The 20,795-nt window shown below is 43.1% G+C and overlaps 1 protein-coding gene across 2 annotated transcripts; it reads right to left on the bottom strand.

Annotated features, from left to right (window-relative positions):
* Positions 1–220: 220 nt before the first annotated feature.
* LOC101745330 (cilia- and flagella-associated protein 52) lies at positions 221–19,013 on the bottom strand. 2 transcript variants are annotated; one of them, XM_004926353.4, is made up of 16 exons: positions 18,879–19,013; positions 17,364–17,626; positions 16,660–16,864; positions 15,909–16,044; positions 15,212–15,360; positions 14,392–14,537; positions 13,799–13,992; positions 12,976–13,124; positions 12,182–12,327; positions 11,340–11,491; positions 6,537–6,681; positions 4,716–4,808; positions 3,661–3,804; positions 1,876–2,025; positions 775–904; positions 221–343 (listed from the first exon to the last, which is right to left on the bottom strand). In XM_004926353.4, the coding sequence occupies exons 1-16, from the start codon at positions 18,928–18,930 to the stop codon at positions 288–290; spliced, it is 2,310 nt and encodes a 769-aa protein (XP_004926410.2). In that variant the 5' UTR covers positions 18,931–19,013; the 3' UTR covers positions 221–287. The 2 variants fall into 2 exon arrangements, 1 of the variants encoding a protein (XP_004926410.2); XR_009975450.1 differs by lacking the exon at positions 221–343 and having other exon boundaries at positions 3,661–3,940.
* Positions 19,014–20,795: the final 1,782 nt, after the last annotated feature.

The following is a 20,795-nucleotide window of genomic DNA, read 5'->3' on the forward strand; positions in this document are numbered from 1 at the left end:
AAATAATATTCAAACAAAGAAATGGGCTAAACGTAATACAGTGAATTTTTTCATTTCAAATATTTTAAATTATAATAGTTACGAAATAAATAATGATAAATAACGTAAGATTAATAATTATATTACATCGTATAAGCGCAATATCGTACATAATTATTATTTAAACAATGCTATCTTTTATTTGTTGTGTGTTGTAAATGTTTTAATGAAATACAATAAATAATATCAAAATATCGTTTTATTTATTTAAGAAAGAATTTAAAGTAAATATTTAAAAAAGTCAGTCTTCATTTCTTGTCACCGTTCACGTATTGCTTGCTTGTGGTCCTCGTGGGCAGGTCGTCTAGAACAAGACAAAGCATTCTAAAACTAAACGAATGTTTTTCTCAAAGGTTCCAGTACAGCCGCAGCGAACGGAGACAACATGCACCTTTTTACTGGTGGTAGGACCTCTTGTGAGTCCGCGCGGGTAGGTACCACCATCCCTGCCTATTTCTGCCGTGATGCAGTAATGCGTTTCGGTTTGAAGAGTGGGGCAGCCGTTGTAACTATACTGAGATCTTAGAACTTATATCTCGAGGTGGGTGGCGGCATTTACGTTGCAGATCTATGGGCTTCATTAACCACTTAACACCAGGTGGGCTGTGAGCTCGTCCACGCATATACAATAAAAAAATTAAAAAAGTTTCCGCTACTACCAGTAACCCCGTTCAATTATGGAACATCTCTCCCTTCGAACTGGATCTCGTGTGGTCAGCTGATTAACATTAGTACCTGGAGGCTTGCAGCACTTAACCCCGCTGTTTTTCGGGGGAGTTTTGTTGCTGGATCGTGCCGTAGCCTCGCAGGGACAGCACGAGTGGATGCTGCTTCGGCTTGTGTCCATGGCTTCTATTTTCTCCACCTGCAGAGGTATGAATAACTCGCGATTTCTACACAAGAAGTCTCCAAAGTTCATCGCTTGTGGTTCAAACGGCATGAGACGGATGAGGCCGTGAGCTCAAAATTGAGTATGCACTAATCTTTCGTTGTTCTGGAGTGGAACACTATAGATATATTTCAGGTAAGCTATGCATACGGTTGGCTGGTACAATAATCGATCAAACAAACTTCAAATTTACATACTCTTACGAGGCGGTTTTTTTATATTTTTATTTTTTATTGTTTAGATGCGTGGACGAGCTCGCAGCCTACCTGGTGTTAAGTGGTCACTGGAGCCCATAGACATCTACAACGTAAATGCGCCACCCACCTTGAGATATAAGTTCTAAGGTCTCAGTATAGTTACAACGGCTGCCCCACCCTTCAAACCGAAACGTATTACTGATTCACGGCAGAAATATGCGCGGTGGTGTTACCTACCCGCGCGGACTCACATAAGGTCCTACCACCAGTAATTACGCAAATTATAATTTTGCGGGTTTGATTTTTATTACACGATGTTATTCCTTCATCGTGGAAGTCAATCGTGAACATATTTGTTAAGTACGTATTTTATTAGAAAAATTGCAAAATTACAAATTCGAACACCGTTGCATCGCTAGATACAAATGCACCGGACGTCTTATCCTTCAGACCACGACGACATCTTCTTCTTCATCGTTCCCTAATTGCTGAGGATCGTGACCACATGTGATTTTCCTCCACAGTGTTCGATCATGGATATCATGGACCACATGCCACCAACCGCTTCCTTAAATGGCTGGCGTTCTGCCTGATAATCATCCACAACATACATCAAAATATTTATATTGTCTATGCAGTATACCTCACGGCTTGACATAGACGAGCATTTGTAGTACATGAGTTTTTGAAGAAAATTAATATAAAGCTTTTTGTCTGATTAACCTAAGTAAATAGATGGAGATACCTCACCTTAGATGGAGCACCAGGCAATTTAAACTGTCGATCGCCAGACCCCTTGGTCTTCTCAGACAGAGGCAGTTTTAATTCATCTTGCAATGTTTTCGGAGATTCTGTGATGCTTTTCCTATCCGCGGGTGCTCGATCTTTTGTAATGTATTGCTATTGAATTTATTTGTATTAGTTTTATTTTTTGACAAAGATAGTGATCGTGATCCTTATGCACTGAAAATTCAAAAAGAGCCTGGTATTCTGTGCAAATTTAAACCTTTTTTTTTACGATAGCGAACTTGGCGAGCAGATAAAATTCAACGCGACACATTATTATCTCTATCTGTCCCTGCTTCGTTAGTGCGAGCCATTTTAGGAATCTGAGGGCTTTGAATTAATTTGTGTATTGCGAGCCATGGACCATTTGGAAGTCACGTAAGTCACGTTCGACGCCCCGCAGTCTTCAGTGACGTAGGAGACCGTACTCGTGTAGTTGTACTAACAATGAATTCAATTCATTGTCGTTATGTTATGGTACCTTCTACATTTTTCCTTGTCGACTTCGGGGACATTTACCTCACAATATAAATGTTTTGGTTATTTTAAGCCTCTATAATGTTTTTTTAACGATGGTTGACGATAGTTGTTATAATATAATGTTTTGAACAGGTAGTCCTTCATCAAAGGTCAGAGGTTCTTCGTTACAAGTCAGTCTGATTTCACCAGAGGAATACATCTAGAGACTGTCTCTTTTGGGTTCCGCTAGAAGAGCTAACAGGTTTCAACACAAGAGTGTTATAATGACATTAGAACTGAAAGAAATAATTTGAATTTGAACGGCAATATCAAAGCTATTTGATATGAGTTCTAAGGTCTCAGTTGTAACAGTACAACGGCAGCCCCACCCTTCAAACCGAAACGCATTACTGCTTCACGGCAGAAATAGGCAGGAGAGTGGTACCTACCCGCGCGGACTCACAAGAGGTCCTACCACCAGTAATCACGCAAATTATAATTTTGCGGATTTGATTTTTATTACACGATGTTATTCCTTCTCCGTGGAAGTCAATTGTGAACATTTGTTAAGTACGTATTTCATTAGAAAAATTGGTATCCGCCTGCGGGAATCGAACACCGTTGCGTCGCTAGATACGAATGCACCGGGCGTCTTATCCTTTAGGCCAAGACGTCTTCATGAAGAGCAGTTGTACTCGTTCAATCGAGACTTCAATCTAACGTCCCAAGTTGGTTCACTGGGCAGCAAAGCTATGCACTTGTCCGCAGGCATTGAGTTATTGAAATAACTTTTTTTTAAGGGATTTTATGATCTGGTAACTAAGAACTTTAAGTCATATCTTATTTTAATTTATATTGTTATTTTTATGAAAAATGATAACATATGGAATGAAATGAAATGAAATGAGGATGATTAATTTGAGACATTAATCAACTGGGATGAAAATGAAATGAGACGAGATGAGATGATAAGGGATGAAATAAATCTCAGTGACCGCATAATGACCACCATTTTACTAAGATTAGTAAAATGGTGGTCATTTACCTACTGAGATTTTTTAGTGGACTTTTTGGAGGATCCCGAGAAGTTACGTTCAGCGGCTTTGTTTCATTTTCCCACATTTGTGCATTTTCACAGATACTAAACAATTAATAAACCACCGTTATTACATTTAAACTTGAAGAAACACTAAATAGACAAAATAAAACAAATCGCATAACTTCACTCCTCGCGTTCCCGCCAAAAAGTCCCATTGAAATAACACAGTTTGAGGGTAGTTGGTTCCTTACGTCTGGAACTTTCCACACGATGACGCAGCCGGCGGAGCAGCAGCTGACGACGCAGTCCCCGGCGGGCGAGAACCGGCAGCACGTGACGGCGCCCGCGTGCGCCAGCCCCGCGTGTGTGTACACGCCCTCCTGGTAGCGCCACAGCTGCACACAACCACAACAACCGCGGTAGGCGGCGGCTTGGCGCTCGGTAGGCAGTGGCTTGGCTCTCCCCTGGCAATGCTGAAGTCCATGAGCGACGGTAACCACTCATCATCAGGTGGGCCGTATGCTCGTCTGCCTACACAGGCAATAAAAAAAAAACAACTTCACACTACTATACCGGTTTTTCTAACCTGTTCTAGTAACCTCAAGAGGTTTTTTTGCTTAGATGTGTGGACGAGCTCACAGCCCACCTGATCTTATGTGGTTACTGGAGCCCATAGACATCTACGACGTAAATGCGCCACCCACCTTGAGATAAGTTCTAACGTCTCAAGTATAGTTACAACGGCTGGCCCACCCTTCAAACCGGAACGCATTACTGCTTCACGGCAGAAATAGGCGTGGTGGTGGTACCTACCCGCGCGGACTTACAAGAGGTCCTACCACCGGTAAAAGATATTATTCTAGATTCTCCGAACTAGTAGGTGAGGTCAAGGGGCTCAAACCTGAAGACGTTGCTAACACGAACCCTAGCAAGAGCCGTGCTTCGCAGAATCTACCACCGGATCGGAAACGCGACCCACTGAGAAGATCCAGCGAGAAACTCAGTGGGCTGTGTCTGAGAGTTAATTTACTCGTCGAGCCCTTCGTCGCAAGCGACGGGTTCGACGAGAACGATGACCGGTGCTTGAGGTACCTAAAGGCACCTGGGATGATCGGGAGGATCCGAAATGACGTGTTTTGGGCGACGTCGACTGCTTTCCATTCTGTCCGCAGGATCGGGAATGAGTCGCTGACACGAATAAACGTGTATATATACTTATCGTTTTATTGACCGCTCCGATGAGATTCCCGTATGACAATACACACCACCATAGATAACCATGAAGCAATCTCACAAGAATAAATACCTTAACCATCTGATCATTCCCGCCGGTGACGAACAGTTCCCCGTCGCTAGATATATCGAGCCCGTTGATTGCGCCGGCTTTACTCGCTTCGAGCTGCCAATAAACCATAAGCTTAATATTTATTTTTATTTTTTTATTGCTTATATGGGTTGACGAGCTCACAGCCCACCTGGTGTTAAGTAGTTACTGGGGCCCATAGACATCTACAACGTAAATGCGCCACCCACCTTGAGATAAGTTCTAAGGTCTCAGTATAGTTACAACGGCTGCCCCACCCTTCAAACCGAAACGCATTACTGCTTCACGGCCGAAATAGGCGGGGTGGTGGTACCTACCCGTGCGGATTCACAAGAGGTACTACCACCAGTAACTATAGATAAGGTTACATAAATAAAACACCAAAAGATTTTGTTGTGAAATTTAGGGCGCGCCTAAAAAATTTATAATGATCTAATAACAAAATGATAGGTAGAGTAAAGATGAGTCAACTTTTCTCAAAATCCATCCACTGCTTTCCTGTAAAACTACAAAAATGTCGCTTAATCAGTCGCTTAACCCCTCGATGTGTGTTTTATTTGATAGGGTATCGTCAACGTGAGTCCATTGATAAGTTTGATGCATTACGAGTGTAATTCATTTAGTTTTATATTAAGGATGAGGACTTTTTGGCGGGAACGCGAGGAGTGCAGTTGTGTGATTTGTTTTATTTCGTCTATTTAGTGTTTCTTCAGGTTTAAATGTGTAATAACGGTGGTTTATTAACCGTTTAATAATATAATATGTGAAAGTGCACAAATGTGGGAAAATGAAACAAAGCCGCTGAACGTAATTTCTCGGGCTCCTCCAAAAAGTCCACTGAAAAAGTCTTAGTAAATGACTACCATTTTACTGAGATTACATAATACTTCATCCCATTTCATCTCAGCTCATTTTATTTCATTTCATGCCATGTTTGATCAACTTCATTTCGTTTCATAATATCATTTTCATTAAAAAAGTTATTAAAATATTAAATCATTAAAATTAAAATAAGACTTGACCAAAAGGTCTTAGTTACCAGGTCACAAAATCTATTTTAAAAAAATCGAGTGGCAAAAGGCTATTTGGTTTAAGCGACATTTTGCTTAATAAACAACATATACCTACATATATCTTTGTAATTAAGCGTCCTTTTTATTTCGTATTAGTATGAACAATTCTATGTTCTTAATTGAACTTTAATTAAGTTTACCCTTAATTTCAAATAGCTTTTTGGTTATGACATTTTTTCCAAAATTTAAACCTTAAAAGCTACAAAAATGTCGCTTAATCCAAATAGCCTTGCATTCCTCGAGGTGTGTTTTATTTAAAAGAGTATCGTCAACATGAGTGCATTGATAAGTTCGATACATTACACTCTAGGTATTATGGTGGGCAGCGGCTTGGCTCTGCCCCTGGCATTGCTGAAGTCCATAGGCGACGTTAACCACTCACCATTAGGTGGGCCTTATGCTCATCTGCCTACAAGGGCAATAAAAAAAAAACTAGCAGTCTAAATTTTTTTTTTATTACTTATATGTGTGGACGAGCTCACAGCTCACCTGGTGTTAAATGGTTACTGGAGCCCATAGACATCCACAACGTAAATGCGCCACCCACCTTGAGATATAAGTTCTAAGGTCTCAAGTATAGTTACAACGGCTGATGGGTGGGGACCATTCAAACCGAAACGCATTACTGCTTCACGGCAGAAATAGGCAGGGTGGTGGTACCCACCCGCGCGGACTCACAAGAGGTCCTACCACCAGTAATTAAGTTTTATATTAAGGATGCGAGGCGTACTTCTCTAGCGAGGTTCCCGCTGGCCGTCTCCCAGTACGCGACCCGGCGGTCGGTCCCCCCGGTGAGTAGCTGGCACCCTCGCGGCTCGAAGCACACACACATAAACAGCGTGTTCGCGTACATCACCTGCCTACGCGACAGCGACCTGCAGGACGATTGAGCACATCAACAATCTTTACACCGACAGGCATAGTCACGTACACCAGTCGTCGTGGCCTAAAGGATAAGACGTCCGGTGCATTCGTGTTGAACGATGCTCCGGTGCTCGAATCTCGCACGCGGGTACCAATTTTTCTAATGAAATACGTACATAACAAATGTTCACGATTGATTTCCACGGTGAAGGAATAACATCGTGTAATAAAAATCAAACCTGCAAAATTATAATTTGCGTAATTACTGGTAGTAGGATGTCTTGTGAGTCCGCGCGGATAGGTACCACCAACCTGCCTATTTCTGCCGTGAAGCAGTAATGCCTTTCAGTTTGAAGGGTCGGGCAGCTGTTGTAACTATACTTGAGACCACAGAACCTATATCTCGAGATGGGTGGCGCATTTACGTTGTAGATGTCTATGGGCTTCAGTGACCACTTAACACCAGGTGGGCTGTGAGCTCGTCCACCCAACTAAGCAATAAAAAAAAAGAACAATGTGAACTTCGTTCCTTAGGAGATATGAGTTCGCAGTCTCAATCGTGCCGAGTTAATGAATCACGCTAGTCTGCAAAATATTATGATTATGATGGATATCAAGGACGTACCTACATATTTTCCTATAGTGCAATGGATAATGGTCGGTACACCCATTACACAGAATCTATACTCTATACTATAATATATAAATTTAGTGGTTTTTATGGATGTTCCGTTATAACTACTGAACCATGCATCCGATTGACTTGAAACTTGGTATCCATGTAGAAAATTTTTTTTTTTATTTTTTTTTTATTGCCTTTGTAGGCAGACGAGCATACGGCCCACCTGATGGTAAGTGGTCACCGTCGCTCATGGACGTCAGCAATGCCAGGGGCAGAGCCAAGCCGCTGCCTACCATAAAGAACTCTCCGCAAGCCTCGTTTGAAGAAGGACATGTCATAGCGCTCGGAAAACACCGTGGAGGGGAGTTCATTCCAAAGCCGGATGGTACGTGGCAAAAAAGATCTTTGGAAACGCACTGTCGATGAACGCAGCGGTTCCAGATAATATGGATGAACTCTGCTCCGATGGCGGGAGATGCGATGATAAAAAGGAGATGAGGGAATCATCTCGAATAATTCCTCAGAGCATTCCCCATGGACCATGCGGTATAAAACACAGAGAGAACCGAAGTCCCTCCGTAGACCCAGAGGTTCCAAGCGATCCGCGAGAGCAGGACTATCGACCATCCGAACAGCCCGTTTCTGTATGGAGTCAAATGGAAGTAGCTGGTATTTGGGAGCCCCGGCCCAGAGGTGAGAGCAGTACTCCACGCGAGGTCGGACCTGCGCTTTATAAAGCGCAAGTCTCTGTCCAGGCGTGAAATACCGCTTCGCTCTGTTGAGAACTCCCAACATTTTAGAGGCCAATTTGGCTTTACCTTCCAAATGACTCCGAAACTGGACATCGCTCGAAATATCGACCCCCAGAATCCCGATACTCGCGGAAAGCTGCAGGGATACTCCTTGAAATTCCGGCGCCATGACAAAAGGGTCCTTCTTCGCAGTGAACGCGCAAACCTGTGTCTTCAATGGGTTGAACTGAACTGAATTCAGTTCACCCCACTTGGAGACCCCCCCCAAAGAGTTCTCCACTTCAGACACAAGTTTTAATCGCCTCTCGTGTACAACGCTTCGAGAGAGACTCTGATGGCCGATATATCGCGCATCCCCCGTGCTGTCATCCGCATAGCAATGCATGCCATCAATAGATAGCATGTCATTGATATGCAGTATGAAAAGCGTGGGGGAGAGCACCGAACCTTGTGGAACACCAGCGTTGATGGTCATGGTATCGGAGCAGCAGCCGTCGACGCCAACTGCGATGCTCCGTCCATCCAAAAAGCTAGCGATCCACTTGCAGAGTCCCTCAGGGATCCCGTATGCTGGAAGCTTCGATAGAAGTGCCCTATGCCAGACCCTGTCGAAGGCCTTCGCGATGTCAAGGCTCACAGCGAGAGCCTCGCCCTTGCTTTCCAAGGCTTCAGCCCATTTATGTGTGAGGTATACAAGAAGATCGCCAGCTGAGCGACCATGACGGAAACCGTACTGCCGGTCACTAATCAGCTGGCGATCCTCAAGATACTTAAGAAGTTGGATGTTTATGATTCGCTCCATCACCTTGGAAAGCAAGGAAGTTATCGCGATAGGTCTGTAATTCGAGGGGTCCGACCGGTCACCCTTCTTGGGGATAGGGTGGACATGAGCAGTCTTCCATGAAGACGGAACCCTGTTGGTATTGTACGAGAGGCGATATAGACGCGTTAGCGCGGGTGTCAATTCAGGGGCGCATGTTTTTAAAACCACTGCGGGGATGCAATCTGGCCCACTCGACTTATGGACATCAAGAAGCCGAAGCTCCTGCCTGACCGCACGCTGTGTGATGCGAATCTCAGGCATGGAGCTGTCACACCGGGAGATGTTGGGCGGCGTGGCTCCCCCGTCATCCAAAGTCGAGTATGAGGCAAAGAGCTTGACCAGAAGGTCAGCCTTCTCCTTCGCACTATGAGCCAGACTGTCATTGGACTTACGCAGTGGTGGAAGGCTAGACCTGCAGAAGTTACCTTCTGCAGCCTTAGCTAGCGACCAGAAAGCACGGCTCCCAGAGGGATAGCTATTCAGTCGCTCGCCAATTCTGGCAACGTGCTCCGACTTCGCCTTGGCAATAGCCCTCTTATAGGACCTAGAGGCGGCGTTAAATTTCCGCCTTTTCTCCGAGATATCAGGATCCCGGCATCTCCTAGCAACATTAAATGCCACGTATGCAGACTGCTTGAGGCGTGCAGCATCCCTACTGGCTTTATTATACCAGGGTTTGCTGCGACCCCCAACGGGCACCTCAGAAGAAGGAATGAATAATTCCATTCCCTGAAGCACCACGTCTTTAAGTCGGTCCGCACAGACGTCAGGATCATCGGAGGAAAAGCAGAGCCGCCCCCATGGGTAGGATGCGTAAAATTCACGCATTCCATCCCAGTCTGCTGACCTGTACCGCCAAACTCTTCGAAACCCGGTCGTCGTTCGACGACTAGGACGAGAGAGTGGTATGGCAGCACGGATAAGGCAGTGATCAGACGATCCAAGTGGAGCGTCGACCACCACACTGTATCCAGCTGGGTGAGTGGTCAGCAGAAGGTCCAACAAAGAAGGCTCGTGCCCCTCAATGTCTGGGACACGGGTGGGCTGTGTCACCAGTTGTGAGAGGCCGTAGGACAAGGCGAAATCGTAGGCAGCCCGACCCGGGAGGTCAGTGGTTCTGGACCCCAACCACTCCTGGTGATGAGCGTTAAAGTCACCAAGGACCACCACCTCCGCCGATGGGTACTGCTCAAGCACGCGGTCAGTCCCCTCTTGTACATGCTCAAACAGAGCTGACCCCGCATCACTGCTGTGAGACCTGTACAGGCAAGCGTAGACTCTGGTACAGCCCCCATAGTCCACGCGTAGCCACAAGAGGGACAGGTCCCGTTGCTCGAGGCCCCGAAGCCGACGACAGCAGACATCCTCCCGGATAAACACGCACACCCCAGCTTTACGCAGGAAGGTGTGCTCCAATGCGTAGCCGGGGTATCCGAGGTACGACGTATCGTCCGGGGCAGATATCTGCGTCTCAGTCAGGAAAAAGAGGGCAGGCTGCGCCGTCTCAAGGTGGTGATGTACGGCGTCAAGGTTACTGTGTAGGCCCCTGACATTGCTGAAATCCACATTAAACGTGGAATGGGGATCCGCCGAAAAAACTCTTTTTCTTTTGTCGACTTTCATGATAGTTATAGTTGGAGAGTAAGGATTTGGAGAGGTAGGATGCTAGAGGTGAGATCAAGGCAATACCTGAATAAAGCGCAGGGCACAATGAACACTCGATCCGGGGTTGCGCGAGAAGCTGACGCAGGGCATGGAAGGGCCCCCAGTCCACCCTGCATACGATCGCCGGGATCCACTCCGGTCTCCGACTCCGGCACGACGACCGCATGACAGGATTTTACACCGGTTGGCGGGACAGCTTCCTGGGGCGGAGTTTAATTGTGACACCCAGGTTCAGGTCCCCTACTGACCGGCGGGCGGCGGCAGGCACCGTTTCACTGGGTCTCCCTATACCCCCGTCAGCAACCCACGCCCCGCGGACTTGCGCGCACGTTTGCTCTGCATGTTCCAAGTATCACCAAGACTCACCCCCAACAAGGAGGAGGAAAGGAAAGGAATAGAACTGGCTCTCCAACCCACATGCCGGAACACAGCTAGGCTATTTGGCGGCAGACTCTAGTTGGAGGGTGGTCGCCAGCCAGTCGGACTAGGTCCTACCACCGATTGTGTTTTCGGCTCCCGTTTAGCACCACCCAGGGGTTACTTGTAGGGAATCGCGGGTTAAACCTACGGAAGCGGGAAGCATCAACCCCCAAAACCAACCCAAAATACACGTACTTAATGAATACGCTAATATTTATATGAGTGTTGGACTCCCTACACCAGTTGCGGGGGCGTCAATGATGAGAATCTTTGTAGGGGTGAGAAATAATAATGTTAATTTTAAATGCCCAGCGAAGCGGACGGGTACAGCTAGTAATATTATAATATTTTATTTTTACTATTGATATCTCCAGTTGGTCAACTCACACGAGGTCCCATATGATGCAGGAGCCGTCGGTGCCGGCGCTGACCGCCTCCGTGTTGTTGGGCGACACTTGTATAGCGGACACGGGGGACTTGTGCTCTTTCAGCACCTTCTTCAACGTCTGACTCTCGGGCCTTATGTCCCACACTCTCACCTGACAAAGATTTTCGACAGTCACAACCCTCACGTCACGCGCTTGTGTCTGCGTCACACGTGGTCGTGGAGACACGAATTCCACCCGTCAACCTATCTCAATTTATATTACATTGCGTGCTGTACAAAAAACAGCAATATAATCTATATTAATACGTGAAGCAAAAACTTTGTATCGCTTTTTACAAAAATTACGCGGATGGAGGAGTATGAAATTTCCCACACTTATATAGAATATAGAGAGCGAGTGTAGTTTTTTTTTAATTATGCATAAAATATATTATAACAATAAATAAAAACATTACACATACTAGCATGTATTTGATACACACACGCATGCATACTATTTGTTTACTGTCAAACTTTTCATATTGCATATAGTCTGTGGTCAATTTGAGAATAGATTAAGTTCACTTTCACCAGGTCATAAAAAAAAAAGATTAAATATTGTTTGTCTTTATATTTGTCTAAAGTGTAGACTTGGCGAAATCTGTGATTATAGAAGTGTAATAGTCTTTGACAATAGAGTTATAATAGTGTACAAGCTTATAATTTCAATTATAATTATAGTTGACTACCAGGGGACAACTAGTAATATTTATTAGTTCTTTTAATTCTCTGGTATCATCAGCACTACTCCTCCAAGACTTCATTTTTGGAAACGATTGCCTTCTAAGCGACACACACTGACCTGTCCCTCGCATCCACCAGAAATTAGAGTCCTGCCGTCATTAGTCATGTCCAAGGCCGAAGTGCCTTTATTGTGCGTGTTGTAGATGCAGTACATCAGTCGACCGGTAAGGGGAGTGAACGCTCTTATGTTACCGTCGTTCCATGCTGGAAGACATTAGTACAAAATATTATGTCCGAATTCTCTTCTTTAAAATGAAAAACATTTCATAAAATCAGATAAATAATTTATGGTACTACCTCTGTGTGTGTGGTGGTAGGACCTCTTGTGAGTCCGCGCGGGAAGGCACCATCATCCTGCCTATTTCTGCCGTGAAGCAGTAAATGCAGTAATGCGTTTCGGTTTGAAGGGTGGCGCAGCCGTTGTAACTTAGACTTATATCTCAAGGTGGGTGGCGGCTTTACGTTGTAGATGTCTACGGGCTGCAGTAACCACTTAACACCCGGTAAGCTGTGAGCTCATCCGCAAATCTAAACAATAAAAAAAATATTGAAGAATTCATATATGGTAAAAATGAACAGTTCTGCAATAGAAGAATAATATACATGTGTATTCGAACTCGAAAATATAAAATAGTGGGTATTCAACCTTATGCGTTTAATTTACTAGTTGAGATGTGCAATAGATCCTTTCTTATTTATTAATTGAGATGGCTAGAGGAGCTCACTGACCCCAAGAAAACGACATTAGGCTTCTTTTTTTTTTAAACTAACATTTTAGCGCGCGCTATTCTTTCCATTTACTCTATAATAAAAGTTTTTCAAAGGCAATGGTCAAATAAGAAAACGAATTACCGGAAACAATAGACTTGCCGTCCCCGGAGAACAGCAGAGCGGAGCACGTGAAGTTGGGCACCACGATCCTGAGCAGTTCCTGGCACGTGTCGCGAGCCCACACGCGCACGTCGCCCGCGCCGCCCGTCGCGAACACGCCCGACATGCCTCTGCGGTCACACCTCAGTCTGTCCCGCTCGCACAGTCGCAACGCGGGCGTTACGGCGATCACATTACCAGCACTTTACGATACAATTACACTGCATACTCATGTGATTCCACTACAACCAGTCTTGTGAGATTCGGAATCGACTTTACATTTTTAATTTCGTCCTATGTAATAGTAATAGTCGTAGTAATAGTGTCGTTCAGTGATTTTCTCCCATCAACAGCCTATTAACCTTGTGAGTCCGCACAGGTACGTACCATCATCCTGCCCATTTCTGCCGTGTAGCAGTAATGCGTTTGGGTTTGAAGGGTGGGGCAGCCGTTGTAACAATACTGAGACCCTTAGAACTTATATCTCATGGTGGGTGGCGCATTTACGTTGTAGATGTCTATGGACTCCAGTAACCATTTAACACCAGGTGGGCTGTGAGCTCGTCCACCCATCTAAGCAATAAAAAAAATCTTGCTGTTATCAACAGATGGCGCTTAGGCAAAATATAAATAAAAAAAATCTTACGTTACGGACGTTTTTCCCGGTTAGAGTACCCCTCCGCATCGTCCCATAAGGAACTTCGTTCTAAAACATTGCATTTTTATCGCAATCACGGAAATATGTGACTATTTTACAAACCCGACAATATAACAAACCCTCTAGTATTGCAAGAAAAAACTTCACCTGGGAAAAGCGATGTCGTTGATGGCGCACCGATGGCACGTGACCACGAGGGCGGGAGCGAACGTGCCGATGTCTATGGCGTATATCTCGCTGGTCCTCGTGCCGGCGAGGAGGAGACGCTTTGCGCCTTGGAGCTTCGGTGACTCCATCAACTCCAACGATGTGATGCTCCCCTCTAATTTTGTTGTTTTCAACTGGCAATTGAGAAGGCTTTTTGTTAGGGATTCTAGAATACGCACAGGCGTGGCTATCAGCGAGTGTTCTGGGGCTAGAAGGTATAATGACCAATGTGTTCGGATCGAGTGATTTCTCTTTTTCTGTTTAAGTATGTACCTATCTGATGCGAAGTAATCCTGTCCCGTCATGAGGGATAGGATAGGATATCGTATAATCAAATGAAACCCACAACAAATGATAATTTGTTTACTAGTATTTAATTGGGGGTATTATGAGCGCGCATGATTAGGTGCTACTTTCTTGCCTATTATTGCCGTCGGGTATTTGTACTCTGCGCTGAAACTACTTAACATCAAACAAGGCTGTGAGTTCATCCGACTTACTGGACATGACAAAAAATCAAATAAAAAACTTACAGCCTTAAAGTGCGGTATATTCGGATCCAATATCTTGCCTTTAGGGAAGCTGCCCTTCCAGTTTATTTCGTCCAGGATGTCGATGGTGCCATCTCCGGCGCCAACAATCAAACAACCGTCGTCCATTATCAGAATCGATTCTATTCCTACGGCATAAGGAACAGTTTTTCCGTGGTTGCACGTGGTTACAAACAATTGGAACATAGGTAACATAAAAACTGATTATTCAGAAGGCATTTCTTCAGAGCTACTTTTTTTTAACCTATTCTAGTAACCTCGAGGGGCTATTCTAGAATCACTGAATTAGTTGGTGAGCTCACGGGGCTCAACCCTGACTATGTTGCTAACACTAACTCTAGCAAGAGCAGTGCTTCGCAGAATCTACCACCGGATCGGAAACGCGGCCCACTGAGAAGATCCGGCGAGAAACTCAGTGGGTTGTGTCTGTGGGTTAATTTACTTATCGAGCCCTTCGTCGGAAGCGACGTGTTTGGCGAGAATACTTTCGATGTTACCCAGTAATACGTGTGGTAGTGTAGTAACAACTTGCTCCGTCTTACTTAAGTAGGTAGGTAGTGAAGGTAGTGTGCATGTTGCAAGTCCGTAGGGGTAGGTTGCAACTACCCTACCACCTATCTAAGTAGCATAACATTTATGCGTTCCGGTTATAAGGGTGGGTCAGGGTGGGTAGCTATTATTTCATATCGATTGGGAGGTAAGCTATTCTAGGAATAATGCGAAAAGAAAGAAAAGGAATTTTCGAAATAAATTAAAATATATTATAACTTTGTGGATAATATTGATTGACGCCTTTTTATACCTTGACTATAGCAAATTGAATCCGGTTTCCTGCCTCTCTTCCAAGGACCACATTTGGCTAGACACCCCAGTAGCGCCGGCTTGCAATGGGCGATGGAAGCGAAGGGGTCGGGCGGGTAATTTATGGAGAACTTAATCATGTCACCCGTGCTATAGAAATCACCAATTACACAAATATATAGGATGCTTATAATTCTCAGAGTTTAATATTAAATAATATCAATTATACGATGATGGTATTTTGACTTTGATATCTTCTGCATAATAAATTCAAAAGTTGTAGTTCGCCTTAAATGGATATGACAATTGAGGCCGTCAGCGCAAAAGTGGCCTAAGCTTAACATAGTTATTATGGAGCAATGAGCTTTAAGTTTTCATGAGTTTGAATTTAAAAAAACAATATTTGCAAAAATTATGTTTACAAAGCCATCTGCTATCTATGGGTGAAACCATGGATAGGCCGGTTTTGCATCAAAATTGATTATATTTTAAATAAATTGAAATATACATATAAGCATGATTATGAAAAATTGTGGGTTAGGCCACTTTTGCGCTGACGGCCTAATTGATAGTTGGAAGTTGATATGTTAAGACAAAGAGTCTCAAGAGAAATAGAATAAAATGATTTTAAAAAAACGTGCCGTTCGATTCTTCTAATATTCTCTGGATGAAATCACAACCGTAAAACTAAAACTCACGTAGTACCAGCGTATCCGAAAGCATCGTCCCTGCTGATGGCGATGCAGCGGACGGTCCTGCGCAGCTTGCCGAGGGACACGTCCACAACGTCCAAGTTCTTGCTCTCCGCGCGAATGTTCCACACGCGGAGATTCGCTGAAAGAAAAAAAGATGTGTGGTGTCGTGGGACACCGGATAGGAACGAAGTTCCTTAATATAAAAATATTAATTTAAAGTTCTATTCGAGGTATAAAGATAATAAAACTGGAGCTTTCGCAACAACCCACGGTCATTCGGTAGCGTGCGAACTTATTGTGGTACACTTCATTCACGGTTGTTTGCATATGAGTTAGTGTATTGCGCAAACGAACGCTCTGAGATCGTGGTCAATGAATGATAAATAAATATGTTATTTTTTGTACGTCATTACAAAGTTAAGTCGTACATTGTGTACATTACTAATGAAAATCTTACGTTATGGACGTTTTTTCCCGGTTAAGGGTACCCCTCCGCATCGTCCCATAAGGAACTTCGTTTCAAAATTTCGTTATGTTTTGAGTCGGAAGGAAATTACCGATGCTCATTGATGTAGTTGATGGTAAGCACTCACCGTCAGGTGGGCCGTATGCTCGTCTGCCTACAGCGGCCAAAAAAGCTCGCCTATTATCAATGTATGATTGCTTTGCAGTCGAAATAGACGGCATGATGTGTGCATGTGTTCGCCTGAGTCAAAAGCCTGGAATAATTCCAAAAGATACATTTAATACTCACAGTCTCCTCCAGTAACATAAGAATTAGCTCTCAAATTCAATGCTGTCAAGGTTATGGCATCTCCAGTTGTGAGTTTGGCAGCGGCTGCCGTACCAGTGGCGGCTCCAGCCAGACAGTCCCACAGCACCACGCAGCCATCATCCCGACCGCCTAGGGATATCATGTAGCGCTCGTCAGAGGAGAACGTTAGGGCTTCCACGCGCACCTGAGGATATGTAGCTTGATGGGTACATTCATTTGATTGAAAAATTATAAATCTTCATGAGGTTATAAATTTGAAATTCTCAAATGTATGTTTTGAAAAAGTTACGACGTATTCTGATTTATGTATTTAGAAATAAAGGACTACTTATTGTGCCTTCTTTTGTTTGTATTTTTTTTAATGTTTTTTTTTATTGCTTAGATGGGTGGACGAGCTCACAGCCCACCTGGTGTTAAGTGGTTACTGGAGCCCATAGACATCCACAACGTAAATGCGCCACCCACCTTGAGACATAAGTCCTAAGGTCTCAGTATAGTTACAACGGCAACCCCACCCTTTAAACCGAAACGCATTACTGCTTCACGGCAGAAATAGGCAGGGCGGTGGTACCCACCCGCGCGGACTCACAAGAGATCCTACCACCAGTAAAAGTTCAAGTTCACTCAATGTTAGGGAACTAAGGGGAAGAAAATATAAATATTAATAGGAACTAATTAATTACTTTGTGCAACTCATGACTGCCGACTTGCACCCGTTTGTTGAAGTCCCAAACTTTTGCAGACGCTTTAAATCCAATGTGATTAATTTGACCAGATCCTACGTAGGTTCCTTTTGGGGAAATTGCTACAGTCGACACGCTGTTGGAATGTCCGCTGAGGAAGTACATCTTTTTTGTCTTCCACTCTTGGATGCAAACTTTGTTGCCCATTGGGTACACGATATGTTCGCAATCTGGATGGATCTTAAGGCCTCTGATTGCTGAACCTGGCGAGTAAGAATTTCTTAATTATTTCGATATTCGGGTGCTTTTTTTTATTGCATAGATAGGTGGACGAGCTCATGGCTAAATGGTAACTGGGGCCCATAAGTATCAACAACGTAAATGCGCCACCCACCTTGAGACATGCGTTCTAAGCCTCAGTTTTATAGTACAACGGCACACCCTTCAAATCGGAACGCATTTCTGATTCCTGGCAGTAACAGGCCGGGTGGTGATACCTACCTGTGCCGGATCACAAGACGCTCTACAACCAGTAAGTATTTTAGCATATATATATATATATATATATATATTGACTGCGCATTTAATGTAAACAATTTTGAATAATATTTGCACGCCGACCTGGTAGAAACACGCTGTTCTATAAAATAACTATCAAGTATCAACAACTTTGTAAACCGTGTTTTAGCTAATAAAGCTTGATTTGATTTGATTTATGTGTATCAAATCAGTTTAAGCCGCGAATGCTACTGAAGTCCATAGACGCAATATGATATCATCTATCCTTACTTATCCATACATCCATTACAAGATATCATCCATACTTGTAATAGCTTAAATCCTACACCCTCCATTTCATTGTTATCGTGCGGCTTACGATGCTATTTTTGCTTAATCGTGAAGTATTTCGTATTAGGTACATTATTCTCGCCTTCACGGTGTTTCTTAGGCTGTGACATGTCCAAAATGAGAAGTGAGAGGACATGTTCAAGAGGTCTAAATGGTCCTGAGCAAGTAGCGGCTTGACTTTTTCTGGCATTGCTAATATCCATGAGTGATGTTGACACGGGCGAGCTGTATCCTTGTAAAATTTTTATATATCATTATTATTTAGGTAATAAAATTTATTCTAACGTGTCAGTTAACAAACATCTGCCTAGCCGGATCAAGTGTTTAAGAAAAGCGTTTGTTTAACCTAGTGGTTCATCACAGTAGTAGGTATTGGTTGATCTATAAAAACCCCATATCTATGTTTTACGAATCGTCATTGAACTGAATTGAAAGTAAATATAATAATTAGTGCCCACGAGGCCGACTAGTATGCAGCCCATATTTTGGTGGGTGTTTAGTGTTGTCTATTATCATCGCCAATAGTATGCATGGCAGGTTGTCGGAATACTGCCGCTACTCTCGATTTCTGGTAGTTATAGTAAACGAAATAAATTCAATGATTATTAAGTTGTAGGCCGATGTATCATAAAGACTATAACACGCTTAGGAAGCTATCGATCTTACCATCGAACCCAATGATGCCGTAGGCTTCTAAATTTTTCACTTCCGATGCCATTTTTCAGTATAAATAAAAACAACAAAAGCCAAAAGCAACCGTCAACTGGCCGAATGGCATAATGGGTAAACAACGCGTCGCTATGGTAACGGTCACGCAGTTAACTTCACAGTGCTAAAGTCATACAGCTTTATCGGCACTGAAGTATGAAACCTATTTGTCGTCCATGATTTGTTTGACATCTATATTCAATTATTAAGTGTATTCTCTATGATTCTATACAGGGCGTCTCACAACAGGTGTATTTAAACTGAAACTTTTGCTATAGTATCGACAATGCGGATCATGCTGAAAATGTTAAAAAAATATGTCATCATTAGTAGTTTCGTACAAAATCTAATTTATTAATTGTTTTCAATGTTTTTTTTTTTTTTCCTTTCTTTCTGGCTTTTGTTACTTAATAAAGTACAATTTTGCCAACGTCAGGTAGTGGAGGTATCAACATAATTATGCTAGGACATTTACATATCATTTACAGGCATGAACTGAAAATAGAATTACCTATTTAGTTTTACAATTTTTGTATTTAACAGTTAGTAGGAACTACAATTTTATATTATTAGTGTCTATGAAAGATGCAAGCGAGTAGACTACCTTTTTACTGGGGAAAGTTAATAGGAAGTTCATGTTGATGGGGAAAGGGATTATGTTTTTTAATAAAGTGTATAGGGAATCACAATTATTGTTAAGAATGCAGTTGAAGAATATATGATCCACAGTACCTTCCTCGGATCCACAGTCGCAATTGGCTGTATTTCTTACTTTGAATTTGAACAGCTGGACAGGAGAGCAAACGTGACCCAGTCGCATTCTGATAAGAATGCTAGTGGTACTTTTGTTAAGATTTCTGTACTTGAAAAACCATGGGGAATGGGGTATTGTTGGTTGGATTTTAGAATATTTATACTTAAAAGATTCCCATTCTATGCTCCAGTCACGGAATAAAGTTTTCTTAGCAATACTTAATATATCAGTCATTGTATTATAAAAAAAAATGTTATCACCATGCAATGTAGCCTTTTTTGCCAAATCATCTGCATACTCATTTCCTTTAATGCCGACATGAGCAGGAACCCATGCTAGTTCAACAATGATATTACTGTTATGGCATCTAAGAAGGCATTCCTTTATTTTGCAAATAATATGGTTATGGATGCAAGTTTTAAAAGGGTGACTGGAAATGGCCTGTAAGGCACTTAGAGAGTCTGTGAATATTACTGAAGGGTTGAATGATTTTTCCAGAATATGAGTAATGCAGCTTAGAATAGCTATACATTCTCCACTAAAAACACTTGCCTCGACAGGTAATTTATGTAAACTCCAAACTTTAGTGGTTGCATTAAGAAAAGCAGCGCCCACATTGCTATTCGAATTCAATTTTGATGCATCAGTGTAAAATGTATACCAGCCAGGCCATTTCTCAGTAACAGTATTTAAGAAATTAGAGTTAATATCAAAGTTTCCATTTAAGCCCATATCTTTTACAATTTTAGGGACGTGGCAGAGAGCATTGAACGCTGTCTCATAAATTGGTAGCACATCAGATTGTACAGCTGGTGCTGAGAGGCATGTTATTTTTTCTAAGCTCCTAAGAAGGCAGGGCCAATTTTTATTTCTCCAATATTTTGAGTGCATGTAGGTTTTGAGTGAAATGAGTTTAGTAAGTACGAGGTTAGACTTTATGTGGGATACTTTGAATAAGAAGCGATCTGCTAGGTATTGTCGTCTTAAATGTAAAGGTGGATCAACACTTTCGACCTGCAATGCACGATTGGGAGACGATTTCATGGCCCCCAAAACAACCCGCAGGGCTTTTACTTGTATTTTATCCAAACGTGATAAAGTTTTTTTATCGCATGGTTCTA

Source organism: Bombyx mori, chromosome 17 (genome assembly GCF_030269925.1).
Source record: "Bombyx mori chromosome 17, ASM3026992v2".
Taxonomy (NCBI): Eukaryota; Metazoa; Arthropoda; class Insecta; order Lepidoptera; family Bombycidae; genus Bombyx; species Bombyx mori.

Coding starts and splice junctions, on each gene's coding strand:
- LOC101745330 (XM_004926353.4), bottom strand. CDS start 18,930: ATGGCATCGGAAGTGAAAAATTTAGAAGCCTACGGCATCATTGGGTTC. Junction 13,993..14,391: donor ATATACCGCACTTTAAGGCT/GTAAGTTTTTTA, acceptor CTCAATTGCCAG/TTGAAAACAACAAAATTAGA. Junction 3,805..4,715: donor GGAATGATCAGATGGTTAAG/GTATTTATTCTT, acceptor GGTTGTGTGCAG/CTGTGGCGCTACCAGGAGGG.